At 37.8% G+C, this 22,192-nt stretch overlaps 1 protein-coding gene across 1 annotated transcript in view; it reads right to left on the reverse strand.

Annotated features, from left to right (window-relative positions):
- LOC127410031 (CKLF-like MARVEL transmembrane domain-containing protein 4) overlaps nucleotides 1-22,192 on the reverse strand; it is a 64,448-nt gene that overhangs the window by 16,590 nt on the left and 25,666 nt on the right. Inside the window, exon 2 of the mRNA XM_051645027.1 lies at nucleotides 5,021-5,197. Coding sequence (XP_051500987.1) covers nucleotides 5,021-5,197 — 177 coding nt within the window. The remainder of the gene's footprint in view (nucleotides 1-5,020; nucleotides 5,198-22,192) is intronic.

Below are 22,192 nucleotides of genomic sequence, written 5' to 3' on the forward strand. Positions count from 1 at the left end.
TGCCAAATATTCTCATTAGTGTGTTTATCCTGAGTTACACACTGCTTTATGCAAGAGGAGGCCCATAGCTCTTGGAAATGTGAAAAAAAGAAAAAAGAAAGAAAAAGGGAAAAAACTAATTCATTCCAAGTTAACAAGCAAAAACAATACGGAATCCCGAATGTTCAGCCATATTTCTTTATCCGCCTGGGTGGCAAGACTTGAGCTTTATATAAAGTCGCTAAAAGCTTTTCCTGGGCCTTCCTTTGATGTTCTAGGGCTCGCTGAAACTGTATGTATGTGTTTGTTTGTGTGTGTGTGTGTGTGTGTGTGTGTGTGTGTGTGTGTGTGTGTGTGTTTGTGTGGAGAGCATAACACACTCTGTGTGTAATGTGGAACAGGGGATGAGAGTTTGATTGGGCTTCATTAGAGCATAAACTGTTATTTCATCTTTAATCAAATGTTATTTAAAGGGTCAAATCCCGCCAAGTACTGAAAAAAAAAAAAAAAAACCTGGTTTAGTTACAACAGATAAATCAACTACATTTTTAAGTTCGCGTATCAAGTTAAAAATAGTTAAGCTTTTAAAAAACGCATCTCAAGCATGCTCTACATTCTCTTCTACCTTTTACAAAGCAAGAACAGTCCTGTACACCCTCTAATCCTCTTCACACACTGTTAAATGCTGTTGCTGCGGCAGACCGAATGTCACAATTTACAGTTTTGCCATCCCCCTCTAGGTATTGGACAAAATGCCACATAAAAAATTTCAAAATTAAAAATGAAGCCTCATTCTGGCATGTCTGTGTTTAGTACTTGTGCATAGTGTCTAGTAATATAGTATAATTCTGAACTTTGATCTAGATGTTCAAGTTGATCAAGTTGATATGGTGAAATGATCGATCATAGTGGTCACTTCAAACAATGCAAAATTCTAGCACATAACTTGCAAAGCAATAGCACATAAAGTTGCCATACATGAATAAAAAATACTACTGCACAAGTGAAATACTTCAAGTGGTTATGAGTAAATCTGTGCACTAAATCTTGTAGACTGTGTTCAAGTGTAATTGCCTCACACACAAGACATATGCACAGGATTCAAACTGATAATATGAGAGAATATGAGAGATAGCATGTGAAACAAACATATTAAATCTTCAGTCACTATATAGAACTCATTTGTGATGTTTAACAAGGCTAAATAAGTCAGATTTCCAAATTACACATGTGCATCTCCACCCCTCTCATAAATTACCTCTGGCTCATGCTCAGTCATATCACATAATCATGGGTTCACTCCATGACTTCTCAAGTCTCAGAATGGCCATTGTAATAAAGCATACAATATAAAAACAATCAATTTACCCATCACCACAAAAAGTCAAATATCCCCTCATTATGCACTAAAATATTTATTTCTGGCTGTTTTCAAGACAGGCTATGACACTAACCACATTTTTTTGTGAATGTGTGTGTTTGTGGTTAGACAGACACTGTTAATTGGCAGAGGTTCGTGAATGGGTACAGTGGTGCCAGCTTACCACTGTACGCTGAATGTACTCATTCTACTGACCTATCACTTTCAATGATGTCAGTCACCACGCCAGCCCCCTTTGAGCCAGGCACAGAATCACACCAAAGCATGCTGTGGGAATTGGGCACTACACAATATACAAGACCTTTCCAAACAACTTACCTTCTGGAACCTACTAACAACAACACAGATTTGACACAAGAGCTCAGAACTACCAGCTAGCTTTGTGTGTATCCTCTAAACTAAACCAACTTCAGCAGACAACAACAGATTTAGCTAAAAACCCAGATTTTTAGACTTAAAAAGTCTAACTGCAAACTACCTAAAGTGATCAGCCATATTTCTGCTCTTCATAGACAGAAGTTTAATTGGTGCTGAGTTTGTGAGAGTTTTATTTCAAAGCGTAATAAAAAATAAAATAAAAACCCAATGCTCATCTGGGAGAGAGGCCACAATTACAGGACCAAACTCACAAGAGGGCAATTTCAGTGACAAAAAGTACAGTTTACTTTTAGAGCTGTATTATGTGAAAGTTCCTGAAATGCAGCAGAGGTGAAGTTAGAAAAGCCAGAGATATAAACACAACAGGGAAGGGGAGGAGAGCCAGGCTGTTACAGAACCCCTATCCCAGGGCATCCAACAAATGACAGACCTGGGACCCATGGGGTCTGTCAGTCCAAAACCCCACCACAGCCAAAATTACCCTCGAGATCATAGTTCTTCTAATGAGCCATGGCAACACCAACAAAACCCCAACCCTTCAGTATACACAATACACACACAAACATAAGCAAACATGCAAACTCACACGCATCAACTGCATGTCCAAAAAAACCCATTTAAACCTTTTGCAGATAAACCAAAACATGTTGACAGTCCATGAAATCATTAACATCTTCACAGCAAACACAAAAACTCCTAGCCTAGCAATTGCATGTGTCATGGTGTTTTCTGATCCTGTTTTCCCCTTCTTCTCTCCACCATTTCCTGTCATTTCTCCACTGTCCCTATAGCTAAGTGGCAAAGAGGCAAATGAAAAAAAATCAACAAAGCTTTTAGACAGACCCAAGGCTCTGTCTTCAAAGCTTCCTTAAAGGGATAGTTCACCCAAAAATTAAACTTCAGTCATCATTTACTCACCCTCATTCCAGTTGTTCTAAACTTGTATGACTTTCTTTCTTCCATGGAATACAAAAGGAGATGCTAGATGGGATGACAGCCTTAGTCACCATTCACTTGCATTGTGTGGACAAAAAAAGATGCAATGAAAGTTAATAGTGACTGAGGCTAATATTTCTGCCTAGCATCTCCTTCTGAGTTCTATTGAAGAAAGAAAGTAATTTAAGTTTGAAACAACATAAGGGTGAGTAAATAATGACAACATTTCATTTTTGGGTAAACTATCCACTTTAATGCATGCATAGGTTCAGGTTAAGTGCGTAAATATAGTAGTAGTTAGGACTCCAACACTTTGGAAACCTGTTTGCAAACAAGGGTCCCACTGTGTTCATCTAATTTTGGTTGGGGAAATGAAATATTAAAGGAAACAGAGAAACTCAACTTAAAGCCAGTTGCCTGCAGAAAATGGTAGGGGCACTTCCTCAATGTCTGTGTGAGGTAAAGCACATATTTTTGCATATAACATAATGCAACATGATAGTTATCGTTGGATGTGAGTCGCTGCTGCTCACAAACTTTAACTTTGCTTGGGATGAGCACAGTTCTGGAAATAAAACTCGGACAGTCTTTTCCATTATAAGCTCTGTAATAGATCCACTGCACTGAGGTCCAATAATGCTGAGCTTTGTGTATGTGTGTGTGTGTGTGTGTGTGTGTGTGCGTATAGGAAGGGAGACAAAGGGAACCATGCCTTATTAATCTTTCAGTGAATCAGTAAATTCATCTCCCAAGAGAGGCCATTCATGTTTGCTAGAAGTGGGCTTAATGAGAGCTGTGAGCACACAAACTCCCATTCTGAGGAATATGAACCCTGTGTTCATGGCCTCTTCCTCGGCAGTGCTATACACAGGAGAGGTGCTTATTTTTCTAAAATGTCATGGCAACAGCAAAGCCCTTTATTTGGTAGGCAGCTGATCGACACATTGACGGCAATTCAAATAACATTTGCTTTCTTGTAGTCTATCATCACTAGCCCTTCTTAAAATATTATGCCATTAAAATGGTTTTAGGGTAAAATTGTCACTCATAGTCCCATAAAAGGTTTCAATAGCATTAAGGTGACCAGATATTTTAAGTCTCAAACCAGGACACATGGTTGGGGAGGGGTCAGGTGTTCCCGATGACTGACAGACAGACAGACAGACAGACAGACAGACACACAGATAGATAGATAGATGTCATATTGCATTTATAATAATGATACAATCTGTCAGCGCTTGAGATTTCAATTCAACATCAAATATATGTGCTTGTACTATGTAAAAAGTGCAATGCGTCTGTCTTAGCTGTCTGAATGTGACCTGCAATGTCCAATTTACCTCTGTTGGAACAAATTTTACAGTGTTGGAAAATGAACATTGACAATAGCCAATTGTTTACCTTTCACAGATAAAGCCTTTTCCAGAAAATGTACTGCAATTTTCAGGTTAGAGGTCATGTGTGAACATGACCCTTTGGAAAATAGTGATACATTTTGCTCTGGCAATTTCCCTTAATGAGAAGATAGCTAAATTTCCATATTGATGCTGGTATGTGTGAACAGCACATATGGCACATTTACCAGTAAAGGCAATTCAACGATTTTCCTGTAATTTACCTGGTTGCATGTGTGAAAGGTGCTAATGACAGAAACACACATTGTCTTTCATGTTGAAAGACAAATCAACGTGCAATGGCAAAGAAACGTCTTTGCTTCCCTGCAAATGATACTAGATAGCTAGAGGTACATTGAGTATATTTAATTTCAAAGAAAATAAGCCAGCTGAAACGGGATATATTTAAATTTTTTAGAGAATTGTCGGGACACCAGGACACACCTTGTGAAATCGGATAAACCAGGATGCCTAAATTGAATAGACTTTATTTCAGTTCTCAGATGAATACTAATAATGTATATGCTCCATGTTAGAAACTGTCAGAAATCGCAAAACAGTAGATAACGACTTAGATAATAAAATGAATGAGAAGTCAATTATGACTTACGTTTTAATCTGTTCCTTGTGCAAGTTATGGTATGGGATGGCTTTTTAAAAGACTTGGAATATAGCATGAGTCATATGGACTTCTTTAATATGATATTTTTGGTCTGGGCTACCAATTTCTTTCATTGTATGGAAAAGATCAGCCTTGGCATTCAACAAAATGAATGTCATCTCCTTGAAATTTCCTTTTATATTCCATACAGGACATTTATGTTCTTACAGGTGAATAATCAAAAATTGTTCATTTTCGGGGAACACATTTTATTTTTTAAAGGCTATCACCATGAAGGATGTTGCTACTTTTTGTGGAAAACATATCGGTGAGTCGAAAGCAAAGACATACTGTTAGACTCCAGTTGACATGTGGCACTTTGGTGTGCAGGTTCAGGCTGAAGATGAGGAGCAAGACGCCTGTGACGACGAAGGCACTGCAGCTGACAAACTCAAAGAGGTAGATGCCGGCACAGGGTGAGCATGACATTATGGTCTCAATGCAGATGAAAGAGATGAGAGCCAGCACCTACAGCAAGAGAAAAATAAACAAAGCAACAGAGAATCAGATCAAGCATTGATTCCAGTGGTAAATAACACGCTATGCTTCATCAAATGAAAAATCATAGGTAGATCTAAAGACAACACCTGGGGCCTTATGTATAAAGCCGCTTAGAGTATGTGTGTCAAAATTCTAAGAATTATGTAATTTTACTCTTATTCCTAGACTTAAGAATAAGTGTGATTCATAAAGGTTCATAAGTGTTAGGACATGGTCTCAGCTCCTAAATTGTTTAAGAGTGCTGGAGAGGTATCCTAGGTTAGGAGTAGCACAATGACTGTATTCCATGGAGACAACAAACTCAGGAACAAAGATATAATGTGTTGGACTTATGAAAGTGGAATTTGGGCAAATGTGTTTTTGTAGTTGAGCGAAATGAAATCCATCAATATCATTTTTTAATTGCAGCACATTTTTTCATTTAATGAATACACTGAAACTCATTGTGAACTAAGCATATGAAAAATGTGATGAGCTACATGCCTAAGCTTTCAGAGGGTTGCGACATCTAATTAATAAAATCTAAATATCACTAAAATTATAAAAATCAATGATGAAAATAATCAACAATTAATTCAATTATGATTAGTTGAACATCTTTGCCTCCATCAGTGACGCCACTTTACAGCAGTGAAAACCTGTTTCTATGGGAAAAAAATACATTTGAAAAATGGTTCAGAGTTGCATCTCAAAAGAGTTCAACCCAAACACTATATGAAATGTTTAATAAGCTCATAGTTTCGTGTGGGGTGTCAGATGCTTTGACAGATTTCAGAGAGCTTGTGAGATGTTTAACCCCAGCTTATAATTTTCATTTTACTGATTTATTTGTATTTGTAAATATTATAAATTCAAAATCATGCAAGTTTCAATTGCCATTTTGCAAAACAACTTGTCCAAAACAGCAAGCAAGTCATTATTACTTCAAATAGGCCAAACATAAAAAAAATAAAAAAAATAAAAAAATAAAAATAGGCTTACTTCATGGAGTGAAGAAACCAAACGGAGTGCCACAATAAAATATTGTTGATATGTTGAACGTCAAAATTATCACTAAATTGAACTGTGTTTAACAGAAATCTTATACAGTATGTAACTGTAATTTTAACAGTTTGGTCTATTATCCTTTCATTTCATGATTTATATTGTCCTTCTATTTATATTTCTTCTATTTATACTTGTATTTATATTGCAAGATTTTGCATTTAGATTTTTTGTAGCCTTCAATTTGCACATTGTTTGAGGACAACATTTGGCAAGATGTGGAATAATGTTTTAAAATAAAGGAAATAAAATTTGGCTTTCTCATTTGACTAATCAAAGAATAAATCAACAGAAATTATCCTGTTGTCAAAATATTGTTTTATAATGTGTTGTATTAAATCATGAGTGATTTACGGATGTCATATGGAACATATTACCTTTGCAGACTCACTTCTGGCTGATTCAGTGATCAAGGGCAGTTTTTTTAGGACTTGTAAAATCTAAGAGTAATTCATGAAGCATTTTAACGCTAAAAGTAGCTCCTACACCCACAACAGCTTAGAAGTCGTCCTGAGGACTTCTAACTCCTTAAGAGTGACAATCTATCCAAAGCATGGCTGCTGTCGTCCATCCACATTAAAAAACAATATATTCGAATATTATAATGACACTGACCGTTTAAAAAGGTATCTCCTGAATCACAATTGAGTCGATGTGTTTTAATGATATAATATTATAAATATTATAATGTTGACATTGATTTTTAAAATGGTATCACCTGAATCACGAGAGTGTTTCTATTATTGTAAACTTAGCTAGAGATGCAGTTAACTCTCCCATAAACTGAAACAACCCAATTACACCAGAGATAAAGGTTTTGACAACTCTGCGCTCCCTGGACACATCTAAATATAACTGTGTAGTGCGGATGAATTGGGAATTTCTGTCATTCGTCAGCAGCACAATCTATCAAAAAATGTATGCCCTCTCTAGACCACAATATCATCCAACAATTCATTGCGTATTTTTTCCTGTGGATGTGCGCTCACTGCAGAGAAAAAGGGGGCTTTCAAGGGGAATCACAGCAATAGCGGGACGGTGTTTTGATGCTGTTGATGGGATGCAAGCTCGTTTCATTACTTCAACACAGGATGAAGAAATGTTCATCAACCGAAAAAAAATATCTACCTGTTTGTCTGTCTGTCCATCCATCCATCCATCTATATATGGATGTCTGTCTTAGATGACAAATAGCTGTTCCCTGTTTACCAATCACTGAGGGTGATTTAAAAGAGCGCGCTAATAAATGTGACGTCATCCATAGCAAGGAGGACAACTCCGCCTTAAGCACGGCACACTGTACGATTTTGCCTAAGATTCTGCCGTCTGAGACAAATTTTGGGAATCCTAAAGGATTTCTGTTGTCGTAGAGCAAAACGGGCAATCTTACAACGTTCAGTGTGACATGTTCACCGACTGCCGATTAATAGCCTTTGCGATGATCTTTAGCCTTATCTTTATTAAATAAAAACAGAGCTTACAAAACAAATATAAAGAAATTATTGCATTTTCTTAAAACGTTTTTTTTATCATGCATTTTCTTTACAATTTTATTTTAATCACTATTTTACTTTTAATACATTTACTTTAAATGTCTGTAAACTTCTTTAGTTAAGATTCACATCATTCCAATTTCATTTAAAAAAAAAGTTTGAACAATTTATATTGGTAAGTATTTTTGGCAGGGGTTACATTAGGATTTCGGAGGTGGGAGAATCCTACAATCGGGTGTCTAAATACATTGGTGTCTAAACATGTATTTATTAATAGGCCTGTATGATATGTAATTCATAGAAGTTGTTTTATGATTTGTCTGTCATTATTCAACTTAATTGTGAAAATACATAATTACATGGAATATTTGGTTCAGTGTTTTTACATTAGATGACAAAAAACTTGATTAAGAATGATATCAATGTATTTTATACATTTTATAAAAATCAGATGATAGCTGGGACAAGTTACCTTCTTCTTGCCCTAGTTTAGGTGTCATCTTATAGAACATGCTAAATTTATATCTAATTATTTTACAATTTACAAATAAATACACATTGTTCTTAACGGTGGAAACAAACACCTTCTAGCTTTGCTCAAATTGTTAAAATTAATTAAAAAAAAAGTCCTTCCCTTTTTCTCCCCAATTTGGAATGCCCATTTCCCAAATGCACTCTAGGTCCTCATGGTGGCGTAGTGACTCACTTCAATCCGGGTGGCGGTGGACGATTCTCAGTTGCCTCTGCATCTGAGACTGTCAACCCGCGCATCTTATCACGTGGCTTGTTGAGCGCGTTACCACGGAGACATAGCTTGTGTGGAGGCTTCAAGCTATTCTCCATGGCATCCATGCACAACTCACCACGCTCCCCACTGAGAGCAAACCACATTATAGCGACCACGAGGAGGTAACCCCATGTGACTCTACCCTCCCTAGCAACCGGGCCAATTTGGTTGCTTAGGAGACATGGCTGGAGTCACTCAGCACACCCTGGATTCGAACTTGAGACTCCAGGGGTGGTATTCAGAGCTACCCAGGCCCCTCGTTATTCTGATAATTTAATTTGTAATGAAAACATTTGCATTAAATTAGAAAAGAGTTTAAAATTTTTCACTGTGGCGTGAAGAAGCATTTTCACTAGTGAATCCCACTGTACATTTGCTAGTAAACTTTCTGTCATACAGAAAATCAACAAATATGGAATACACACATAAATATACAAATAAAAACAGTGTTGGTCGAGTGGCCTTTTGATCTCAAGTTATTATATTTATATCTATTCTGATGTCGCTTTGGATGCAATTCAAAACCCCTTCATGTATAGGCTACAGCTTTATAATAAACTAAGCAAAATTGCTACTGCTCATCAGTGGATCTAATAAAAGGTTGAGCAGTTGATTTCATATTAAGCGATTTCAATGAAACCGAGATCGGACCACGACATGATACAGAAGTGGAACGCGCGTCTTTATGCGGGGACGCACGGTCTCGTGCCGCTCTCGTATACTTTTCCAGGGTCCGCAACTGACTAGAGCGAACTTGAAAATGGATCAACCACATGGGGGAATACAAGAAACTGAATGGATTGACAAACAAGCATTTCTTTTTCATTTTAGAATCGAAGGTGCCAGAACGACATTCCGACCCAATTTAACCCATTTATGGGACGTTTTATTCCAAATCAGCAGATACAATTGGATACAATTATATAAATTTATGTCATGTTTGTGCAGTATCCATAGGGAATTTGCAATTCCACCAACAACCCCACCAACAAATCTCGCCGTTTCGCTTCTATTCTACTCCCATGTGAGTCACGTTCACTGATCGGGACGATTGGGACCACGGTCACAGGCTACGATGTGTATCGTACAGTCTGACATAATGTCGCACAGTGAGCCTTGGCAATATCAATGCGTTCATTTTGTACATTCTGACAAGCAACAATCTTAAAGGACTGTAAAAATCCTTCAGTGTATAGCGGGCTTTACTCTTATTTCCTTAGTAAAACTCACTCTTAGCAGTTTTGTGAATAGGTTTTAAGCAAAAACTCCTAGCTAGGAATTCTTTGGAGAACTCCTAGTGTTAAGATAAAAATCTTTGTGAATATGGGTCCTGATGTTTACGAAAACAACACACAAACTCAAATTTATCTCTAGTGCAACTCATGGTTCCTGGTTAAAGACAACAATATACAATACGGACCTTTGTAAGGAGCAGTCAAAGAACCACAAGTTTCAAAAGTTTGTTTAAAGGTATAAATGGCTCTACATTTAGGGGTTAATTTGTAATGCATTTTCCACATGGTCATAACAGAGCCTTGTGGAGTATGTTGAACCCTGTTGAAGTTGCAGAGGGTTCACCAATGTTTTTCCGCTACATTCATCTGTAGACCACAGCATGGGAAGAATTCTGAGGTTAATGTGCTATTTAGGTGTTATGCAGCCTTGACTCTTCCAGCACAAAACCTCAGACAGATTACAGGTTGGCCCGCTCCAAACAGGGAGACAACTGCCACAAAACATTCCAAAATCCAGACGGGGGCCATATCCAGCTGGCCCAGAGCGGATGCTGTCATACAGCAGACATTAAATAAAGTGTTCAGCACATCTAGGAATGGAAGCACAATCTGGAAACCTTCCTCTGAAATTAATGATTTCTGTGATGATGATAAAAAAAATTAAAAAAATGGAAATAGGCTTGGTAATGGAATGAAAGTGATAGTCTGCCAACAAATTCATCCTGATGCTAAATAATAAAAGCAAAATCAGACTTTATTGGTGGATCTCTCCATCATTCCCATTGGTAAGTGAGTCTTTAGTCCCCCTATTCCCATATTAGCATCTTATTATGTCAACATGAGTTCCCTGTTTAGTAGGCCACTTTGACGCTGCCTCAGTAGCTGACGCTGTAAGAACTCCTCCTAGGGGTGGTGACCTTGAAACCCAATACCATCTTGCCAATTTGACTGGTTGGTGATGCTTGGCGCTCTGCACTATGCTTGTGTCATCGTGTCCATATAAGCCGGAGCCCAGCACCAAACCATCAGAATTTTCCTCTTTCAGGGTTGCATAGACATCTCTCATGCTCTTGAACCCTAAACCAAGATTTTGCTGTTCTAATTTGCACCTTGTCAGCGAGTAAAACTTCACCTCCCTGCGTGCTCCAGCAAAAAGCATATCCTTAAAACACTTCCATGTTTGCAAGTTTAGATTATGATTCTTGAAAAAAGTGTACTGAAGAAACTAAAAAAAAGCCATTTGCTGAAACAACGTATCTTTAAACACAAAAAAATTTCGTAAGTGTTTTCCACGTTGTGAGCGATATATCCCTCTGTCCGATGGGCACGAGCACTGTCTTTTATGCTTGGGCCAAGCTCATGCTGAAGCTGCAATTATGGGACATGATTGTGTTCATTGTGAACACATGGAGCTCAGGGCGCTGTGCTCCTGGCTTGCTTTTATTGAGAAAGTTGAAGCAGGTCCCTCTCCCTCCCGAGGGACCACTTGAAGAAGGTGCGAGAGGACGGAATATAGATTATGAGGAGGATTTGTTGCCAGCACAAGCCTTGTGCACCTCTGCTCCTCCATATGCCGGGTCTTTGCCCATCTGGTATGCCTGTGATGACCTACGCTCTTCGATCGATGAGCATGGTTCTATCAAGTTTGGTGGTAAGGACGATGAGCAAGATGCTATATCGCTGGATGCCTTTGTTGCTGAGACATGGTCACAGTAGATGGGTTTCCATCTGAATGTTTAAAATTTTTTAAGCGCATTTCTAAAAATTAGACTAAAGAAATTATGAATTGTTAAGCGTTTCCATCCACTACGTCATGCACATTGACGTCATGGAGCAGCTGAATAACCTCCTTGCTTCCAGGAGGGTTTTATTTGCAGGATTGAAGCAATTGTACCTCGTTTTATTAAATGCTGCCAGGATACGCTACAGAATAAGTGTAATATCTGATATAATGAGGGCTAAAATGTATGCGATGCCCATACGCTGCCAGCCTCCGCATACATAGGAGCTCAGAACTGTTCTGCCGGATTGTACCGACCCACTTTAAAGGGGTCATGAAATGGAGAATCCAAATTTACTTGATATTTAGACATATAAGATGTAACTGTACTATAAAAACATCCTGTAAATTTCAGAACTCAAAACTTCCTCCCCAGTCTGAAAAGAGCATTAATGGTTGCCACCCTGCTGAAACGTCCTGTTTTTAAATCTCTGTGTTAATGACGTCACAATACATTGCTCATTTGTATTTACACATTGCACAACATGCGTCATCGCACCCTTGGCCCCGCCCTCTGGTGCGCCGTTCAAGCAGAGAATGAGAGCAGGCCTTGTGTGGCTAACTATTCCTAACATAACACCTAAGGGTACCCATCTGGACTATTTTGGATTATTTTTGTATATGAACATGAACTACACAGACTCTTTGACCCGCTGCCATACATATGCTTTTAAAAGACGCAGTGTCAAGTTACAACTCTGAAAGGGAGAGCCAATTTTCTCATTCAGCTACTGCCACTTGTTTATTTGAGCACAAACGCATCATGGACGCGTTCTTTCACCCATCTATGCTAGTTACAATTGATGGTGTATGTAAACACAGGATGTCTTTGACGATGGACGTCTTCGACCGTTTCGGTGTGTTTCCACTGATGTACAGTATGTGTGTAATTTCAATGTTCTTTTGAGAATGTATGTGCGTTTTTTTGGCTCACGTCAGCATGGATTGCTTGTGAACAGACAAAATGCAATTCAAGCTTTGCAAAAGAACTATTATTGAAGAGTGGTGCAGTTAAAAACACTTCAAAAATTTGAGAAAGTGGTTACATTCATGAATATTTCAAATGCCATGACTGTTTGAGTGTTAACAGTTGTGCTTGAGATGAACAGTTTAATATATTCAGATATAATGTGTTGGATGTGTGTTATGTGTAAACCCTGCAATTTTTATAATGTTGAGGTTTATTCTCTTCCAAATTGAGTTTGCTGAATTTGAGGGGCTGCACGATGTTAGCCAATTATAACAGTGGCGTTTACGTTGATGTTTTAAGGAGGTGCTGAGGCCAAAACCGAGCATTTCAGACAGAGTGCCAAAAACAGGGAGGAAAATAATATTATATTACTAAATTATGACTGTTTGGGTGCAAAATTACTTTTATAACATTATCATTGGACCTCAGGGAAGATAATAAAATTATTTGAAAATGCACTTCATGACCCCTTTAAAGACCAGCTGTGGGTTAAACACTTCCAAACGCCAAGGGCCATGCACGAAGAATTGTGTGCCAAGGTGGGACCTTTCGTTCAAATCAAGCTATCGCACACTCATAACACGTGCACGAAAGGTCAAAACACATCATCATTTATGCGAATAAACTGTTTCCATCACCTTAATCCGCATTTTAACTAATGCTAAACTCTAGAAAATCCACCTCCTCCTAACTCATTATATTTTATGCGAATTATGAGAGTATAATCGCATATGAAGTGTTTACATTTAGGATTTCTCATGCACTATTTGAAAATGTGCATAAAAATTGTTGGATGGAAACCCATCTAATCAGTTGTTGAGCAGGGTGTTCGTATTTACTGAGTCTGAGATGGTTGAGGTTCTCGGTCGGGTAGTCGAGAGACTACAGCTCGAGTGGCCCATTCCTAATGTGCCCGAGCATTGTTGGCTGGATGAACGGTTCTTACAGAGCCAGCGTAACCGAGCATTATGTTGTTCTTTCCCGAGCTGCACATCCAAATGGAGTTAATTAACAGAAGTTCGGGAGGAGCATGTTAATTTTAATCTGACAAATCACAGCCAACAAGCAGGAGTATACAAGCCGCTGCTTACCTGCTTCCTGTGACAACTTTCCTGACATCCCACCTCCACATTTCTCTAGATTCATTATTTAATAAGTAAAGTCCGGGGGGGTAATCAGGACTCGAGTCGAGTCTCGAGCTCCGAGCCCTCCAGTATACAGACAGCAAGCCAAATATGTTTACTGCTTCAACACAAGATTACATTAACATACGTACTACTGAACTGCGTCTTGAGAGCAAAAGTTTGATTTTACTTGTTTCCTTGTAATGTGTACAAAGACTAGATCCGCGCAATCCATTTGTCATTGAATAATGTCTTTCTGCTGTTTACAGTCAGTTGTTGATCAAAAACAACAAAACATAAACATTTAATTCTAATCCAGAATAGCCTGGATGAGGTAAAGAATATGTGCAACTCCACTCTCATTAATATGTGCTAATTTACAGAACCTCTTTACAGCTGCTGGTTTTCTTAGAGAGAGTACCGATTTTTAGCACGTGTTCATCAAATAAATGTAAATACTTGTAAACAGTATAAATAATACATTAAACAATAAACACGTTTCAAAATATAATATATGCAATATAATATCATATTTATTGATGGATGACATGGATTTGTACATTTTTAAAAAGCTAAAATATAGCCAAATTAACGAAAAACCAATAAAATATAATTGTAAAATGTGACCAAATTAATGAAAAACAAATCAAATATAATTTTCTGTGTATTGATTTACCAAGAGGATAGGTTGCTGCTAGCTCAATTGGAGGTACTGGTTTGCAAGCACAGACATTTGTTACTAGCTCATTTGGAGCAGTTGGGCCTCAGGGTCAACTGGACAAAGAGCGTGTTGGTGCCCAGTGAGCTAGTTTATTTCAGAGGAATGAAACTCCACTCTGTAGCCATGTTGGCACACATGACCGACAAATGAGTTCAGTCCATTCTCCTACACATGACAAGGTTCGAGCTGGGGAGAACCCTGCCATTGCTTCAATACCAGTGAGCACTGTGTTTGATTCCAGCTGCAGCCACCAACACCCCGCTAGGCTTGCTACGGATGAAACCTCTCCAGTGCTTGCTCAACTCGGGGGTTCCTTATCATGCTTGGCAACATGGCCACCTTTGCCTCCTAGTGACATGACGCTGTTTAGCCACACTTGCTATTTGGAAGAGAGCAGAGAGCATCATGGTGCCATAATGGGATAATGGAGACTCCACCCTCAGTTAGTTCTGGGGATTTGGGAATATTCTGGGAACTTATGATGGACCTGTTTGCCTCCTCTGGGACCACGCATTGTTGCCTATGGTACTCCATGAACTATGCTCCACTAGGCGTGGAAGCTTTAACTCACAGATAGCCAGCAAAATGCAAATATGCCTTTCCTCCTGTTTGCTTGCTACATCGTGTATTGTGCAAGATACGGGAAGACAAGGAAACAGTGATACTAGCTGGTTCGATATGGCCCAACAGCCACTGGTTTCCAGAGGTGGTAGAGCTGTTGGATGCTTCCCAATGGGAAATTACTTTGAGGACGGATCTGCTCTCGCAAGCTCGAGACACAGTCTGGCATCCTCAGCTGAAGCTATGTAGACTGCATGTCTGGCCTTTGACACAATAGTCAAGTCAAGTCATTTTTATTTGTATAGCTTTTCACAACACACATCGCTTCATAGCAGCTTTACAGGAAATCATGCATTAACAAAAAATGAAACTGTAATATTTATAAAGTTTTAGATTGATCATTGTGTAGTTTGATTAAATATGATTGTAAATCGTGTAAAGAAATTAAATAATTAAATAATAATTGTAGAACCCCTGTGAGCAAGCTGAAGGCGACTGTGGCAAGGAACACAAAACTCCATAAGATGTTGGTTAATGGAGAAAAATAACCTAGGGTGAAACCAGACTCACTGTGGGGGCCAGTTCCCCTCTGGCTAAACAACATGAATATAATGCCAATATTAGTTATTTATATGCAGTGCAAGTCATGGTTTTAAATTTGTAAATTAATAAGCATTAAGGTCCATTGTTAAAAAATTAAAATTAAAAAATTAAAAAAGAGAAAATATATATATATATATTTTTTACTTTAAGATTAATGAATAATGTCTTTGAAGTCCATCCTGGATTAAGTTCACATAGATGAATTGTCCTTTGTTAGTTGGCTGATGAAGGCTTTTGTTGGCAATTAAATGATAGTCTATGTATTCCATTTCAAGAGTGTAATCCATCAATAGACAAAGGTGATGCTGGCAGAGATTAATGAGGTGAATCGCAGTTCAACCGGCAGGTCATTTCGGTGAGGTTCGGTGGGGTCCATCCTAAGTCCAAGGTTCAGGCAGTGGCATATAAAGTATCCCATGTCTCACAGTTGGAGTTGGCATCAGTTCATCCTCTGAAGTCAAAAGACTGAAGTGATGTCTGGCTGGCACTGGCTGTAGTTTGTCGTCAACTTTCAGCGGCATGTAGCAGCGGAGTCCGACACCAAGTAGGAATGGAGCTGGATCTGGCTGGCTCTGGTAACCTCGGGATATGAATCCCAAGGTTGAGACATGGAAACAAAAAAATGTATAATAGCGAAGATGCCATTCAATTTTATGCAGAGTTATAGATCATGATGGATGTTTCTGGTTCCTGCAGACCTAACTAAAGCAGCCTAATTGTGAGTTGAAGGATAAATTAGGTGTATACCTGGCTAAATAGATGAGCCTTTAGTCTAGAGTTAAAATGAGTGAGTGTGTCTGCATCCCAAACAGTGTTAGGGAGACTATTCCATAGTTTAGGAGCCAAATATGAAAAGGATCTACCTGCTTTTGTGGATTTTGATATTCTTGGAATTATTAACAAGCCCGAATTTTATGATCGTTATGAACATGACGGAATATAGTGTGTCAGAAGGTCACTTAAGTACTGTGGAGCTAGACCATTCAAAGCTTATGTAGTTAACAGAATTTTAAAATTAATACGAAATTTAACAGGTAGCCAATGTAAAGACAATAGAATGGGGCAAATATGATCATATTTCTTAGTTCTCGTCAGCACTCTGGCTGCTGCAATTTGAACCAATTTAAGTTTATTTATTGAACTTGCTGGACATCCTCCCAGTAATGCATTACAATAATCTAGTCTTGAGGTCATGAACGGATGAATTCGTTTTTTGGCATTGGCAACAGAGAGCATGTGTCGTAACTTAGCAATATTTCTCAGGTGGAAGAATGCTGTTCTACAAACACTGGAAATTTGATTTTCAAAGGACAGATTAGTATCAAATATAACACCTAAGTTCTTTGCCATAGAAGATGATGTAACAGTACAGTCAAATTAAAAAAAATTTGCTGCTTACTTTTAGAGGTTTTTGGTCCAATCATTAGCACCTCTTTTTTGTTGGAATTGAGTAGAAGGAAATTTCTGGCCATCCAATACTTTGATTTCATTGATACACTCTGCTAATTTGGTGAATTGTGAATTTTCGTTTTCTGAGGTGCTATGACAGATGATTGTGTAGTTCCAATTTTATTTCTGATTATTTCAATTTTATCAGTAAAGAAATTCATGAAGTCATTACTATTGTGCTGCGACAGAATATCTGGTTCAGTGGATGCTTTATTCCTATACAATTTAGCCGCAGTACTGAATAAACACCTAGGATTGTTGTGGTTATTTTCTATGAGTTTTCTAAAATATGCTGACCTGACAGCTTTTAGTGCCTGTCTGTAGCTACAGACACAATCCTTCTATGCACCGCAAAATACCTCTAATTTTGTATTCTTCCACTTGCGCTCCATTTTCTGAGCTGCTCTCTTGAGAGCATGAGTGTGATCATTGTACCACGGTGAGATGCTTTTTTATTTAATCGAAGGGGTGGTGACACTATCAAGAGTGCTAGTGAAGACTGTATTTATACTTTGTTATTACATCAAGTTCTTCTAGAATTTTTGGCTTACTGAGTATGTGAGACAAGTCTGGAAGATTATTAGTGAAGCTATCTTTAGTGGTCGAAAGAATAGTTCTACCTGAACGATAGCGTGGTGTAGATTGAGTGGCATTAGCTGATCGCAACAAACAAGAAACGAGGTAATGATCTGAGATGTCATCGCTCTGTGGTAGAATTTCTATAGTATCAACATCAACTCCATATGACAAAACTAGTTTATGATTATGGCGATGAGTTAGTCCTGTCACATTATGTCTGACTCCAAGAGGGTTGAGAATATCGATAAATGCTAATGTGTAATTTTCATTAACTATGTGAATGTGTAAGTCACCAACAAATAAAGCTCCATCTACAGTAACTACAAGATCTGATAGAAAATTTGCAAATTCACCAAGAAAATCAGAATAAGGCCCGGGTGATCTATATACTGTAGCAAGGACAAAAGACGACAGAGATTTTTTATTTATATCTGATGGTTTCACATTAAGCATTATTAGTTCAAAAGACTTAAACTTATATCCTGTCCTCTAAGTAACACCAAAAACGTAACTGTAAATTGTAGCAACACCTCCTCCTCAACCCTTCAGACGAGGCTCATGTTTATAACAATAACCTAGGGGAGTAGATTCATTAAAACAAATATATTCATCCGGTTTAAGCCAGGTTTCAGTCAAACAGAGCGCATCCAAACTATGATCTATAATAATTTAATTTACAATTAGTGCTTTGGTAGAAAGAGATATAATGTTTAGTAGCCCTACCTTTATATGATTTTTATCTTCAATATTTTTTTTTTTTTTTTTCAAGTTTGACCTTAATAAAAAATGTCTAAATGATTTAGTGAGAGTTCTCTGTTTGGTAGTTTGGGGAACAGACACAGTCTCTATATGATATCTAGGTGATACAGTCTCTATGTGTTGTAGTTTATGCGACCTGTGTGACGTCTCAAGGCAGCTAGCAGACGTTCGGATTAACCAGTTTGTCTGCTTCCTGACCTGGGCCCCAGTTAGTCAAATACTATCATTATTAAGACTATGAGCCAAATTACTAGAGAGGAGAGCGGCACCTTCCCTGGAGGGATGGAGTCCGTATCTCTTTAGCAGGTCAGGTCTACCCCAAATGTCTATAAATCCTATGCTATTCTCCAGAAACCACTCAGACATCCAGCCATTCAGTGACACTAATCTACTATAAACCTCGTCACCACAACTCGCAGGGAGGGGGCAGTGTCAGTGTCTGACATCGTTTTTGCAAGTTCACACACACCTCTTTAACATTATCTCTAGTGATCTCCGGCTGGTGAAGCCTGACATCGTTAGTGCCGACATGAATAAGAATTTAAAAAATGTAAGTTTAGCAGTAGCCAGCACTTGAAAATCTGATCTGATGTCAGATGCTCTGGCACCCGAAATGAGAAAAAAAACGAGAGAAACAGGTGCGCACGGTAAAATTCACACAGATGCAACAGTAGAAAAGCAGAAAAACCCAAAGCACGTGGAAAAATGGCAAAGGATAAAGCAATAAATGTATAAGAATAAGAATAGGCAATGCTAAGCAGGTTAGCAAGCTACAAACACTCGTGCAGCGTGCCGTCAGCAACAGGAACAGGAAGTGATGTCCAAGGAACAGGAAGTGATGTCCTACAGGAAGTGACAATAGGGTTGTCGCAACTGGTGCTAGGCACGATATCACAAGCCAGGGCAGCCTCAACAATGTGGCTGTATGCCTTTAAATAGCAACTTTTTGCTGATTGTGTTCCTCTTGGGATGAGGACCCAACGCATTGCGCTGTGCAGAAGATACTCTTCCTTTCTGCAAGAGCGTTTGGATGCAGGACTCTAAAGTATACGCAGCACTTTTTGAGGACTTGTCTGTAGGCAAACACACTGTTGTCATTTCTGATCATGCACCAATCATCTTCACTATAAATAATAGAAATATGACTAAAAGTACAGAATTAACAAATCTTTACTCCAAGACTAAGAGTTTAATTAATACTTTAAAAAAGAATGGGCATCCTTCCTGGAAATAAACAACACACCAGTAATTTCTGCTCTAACTCTCTGGGAACTAGCACAAGTCGTATTAAGAGGAAAGATAATATCACATTCTACATACAAACACAAGAAAGCACAAGAATTGGAAAAAGAGTTGGAAAATAAAACACAACCATAACACAATACCTATGCACATAATCCCAAAGAACAGATACTAAAAGAGCCTAATAAAACTAAGGATCAATATGAAGACATATAAAACAATGGTAAAGATAAATACTTATACACAATGATAAATCAGGAAAATACAGTGCAAACCTACTTAAACACAAGAAAAACCTACAATTAAGAAATCAGAGGGAAAGACACTCTATATCTCACAAGTCATAAATGACACCTTTCCGACATTCTACAAAAATGTATACAGTAAAAGAGCAAAACAATAAAGACTAATATTTTTTAAAGTAATATAGTTCTACCCTGTTTAAACATAGCCCAAAAGAATGACTAGAATAATCAATATCAGTGAATGAATACTGAAAGGCCATTAATTCATTGGCAAACAATACATTTTCAGGTTTAAATGGTTAAATGGTTAAACACTTATTCTAGTCCAATTCATATGAATACAGCAGTAATTTCAATCCTGCTTAAACCTAAAAAAGACCCAACGATATGCAACAGTTTCCACCCATTGTCTCTTAACAACACAGATCTGAAAATAATTAGTAAAGATTTAGACACACGTTTCGAATCAGTAATTTCATGTCTCATCCATCCAGACCAAACCGGTTTTATTAAAGGGCGTTACTCATCAAATATCACCCGATGATTATTCAACATCATGAGTCTCTTTAAACAACACAATAAAAATACAATAATCAGTGGATGCTGAAAAGTATCTTTTGGAAAAGTAAATTGTCTTTTCCTTTCTACTATACTTAAAAAATTTGGTTTTCGGGGAGTCAGTAATTCATTGGATCAAAACACTATGCTGTATAGTACACTAATGGCATCAGTCATCACAAATGGCATCATATCACCATCATTCAAGCTACAGCGAGGGACTAGACAAGGGTGCCCACTATTTCCAATTCCCCATTACTCTTTGCTCTATTCATAGATCCTCTAACCACTGCATTAAGACAAAATTATATTATCTCTGGAATTTCATCCTACAACACCAAATATAAATCTCTTCATATGCTGATGACACATTACTCTTCTTCCAAACCCCAAGAGATCACTTACAGAAATAATTAAACTTGTTAGTGACTACTCCAAAATATCAAGACTATTCCATATACTGGAAATCGACAATACTACTACTGAATGTGAAACCAATAGCCTACAGGACATACAATTAATCATATATAATATTACATTTTTAGTAATACACAGATCTCCTAATCTCTCTGACCTATTTTACCTCAACTTCATTCCAGTATTACAAACAAAAAAATTTTTATCGTTGGATGAATAAACCACTTTCCATCACACGCCGCATTGCAACAGTTAAAATGTGTATACTGCCAAGAATCAATTAATTATTTACCATGACCCCAGTACAGCCAACTAAGAAATGGTTTACCTCACTAAATAGTATAAGCTAATTTTACTGGGAAAATAAGAATCCTAAAATAAGTCTACAAACACTTTAAAAGAGCAAGGATTAAGTAAGCTTAGCAGCACCAAATTTTCAGCACTACTATTTACTATTCAGTACTACTATTCTATGCATGTTATAATTCACATCTTTTTTGTTGTTGTCTTTACAATTATATTCCCAATCGTCTTGTTTTTTCTTTCTTTTTTCCCCCCTTCTAAGATATTATTAATATTTACTGATTGATATGACTAGCATGACCACTCTGTGTGTGTATACATGTTGGAACAAAGGTCAAACATCAATGGCGGAGGCATGACCAGGCAATGCAGACATGACCTATAAGCACTTGCTGTGGTGACTTGCCTCAGAAGACTGTTTCATCAGGTCCCCCACCCACAAGTTCTTTACAGAAAAACCTTCTATAAAATCTATATCTATAAAATGAAAATTATATGGACAAAAACAAATAATATTAAGTACATAAAAATGTACATTCCACTAAAAATGCACATTTTGTCCCACTGAAATGCCCACTTGACTGTAAAGCACTGATTTTAACATTTTGTAAAAGTACTGATATTACAAATATAATCTGTAAAATGTTAACACCTTTTTTATGTTGGGCTAAATTTAAATACTTTGACAGCGGGAATGAGTTCCTACTGATTAAAATACAGTCATCTGAAGACAAACAAAGACGTTTTTAAACTAGTTTAATCACCGACACATTAGGAGTTTTCATAGAGGTTTTAAACAAATAATTGTAACAAAGTTCAATGGAAAGGAGGAGGCGAGAACCGGTTTGACAATATAAATAATCTTTTAATAAAACAAAAATACACAAAAATAAACACACGCATGGCAGCTGCCTGTAACTCTCTCTCTCTAACTGTCACCTCTGGTTGCCTTTATCCCTCTCGAGGGCTTGATTAGTCTGATTAGGGGCCGGGTGAGCAGCATCACAACCTGGCCCTGCACTCCTCCCTGCCACAATAATCAATGCCGAATCCCCGACCCATTCCATGCTTCTTGCAGTGCTGTTTATGGGT

This window comes from Myxocyprinus asiaticus, chromosome 2 (genome assembly GCF_019703515.2).
Source record: "Myxocyprinus asiaticus isolate MX2 ecotype Aquarium Trade chromosome 2, UBuf_Myxa_2, whole genome shotgun sequence".
Classification (NCBI taxonomy): Eukaryota; Metazoa; Chordata; class Actinopteri; order Cypriniformes; family Catostomidae; genus Myxocyprinus; species Myxocyprinus asiaticus.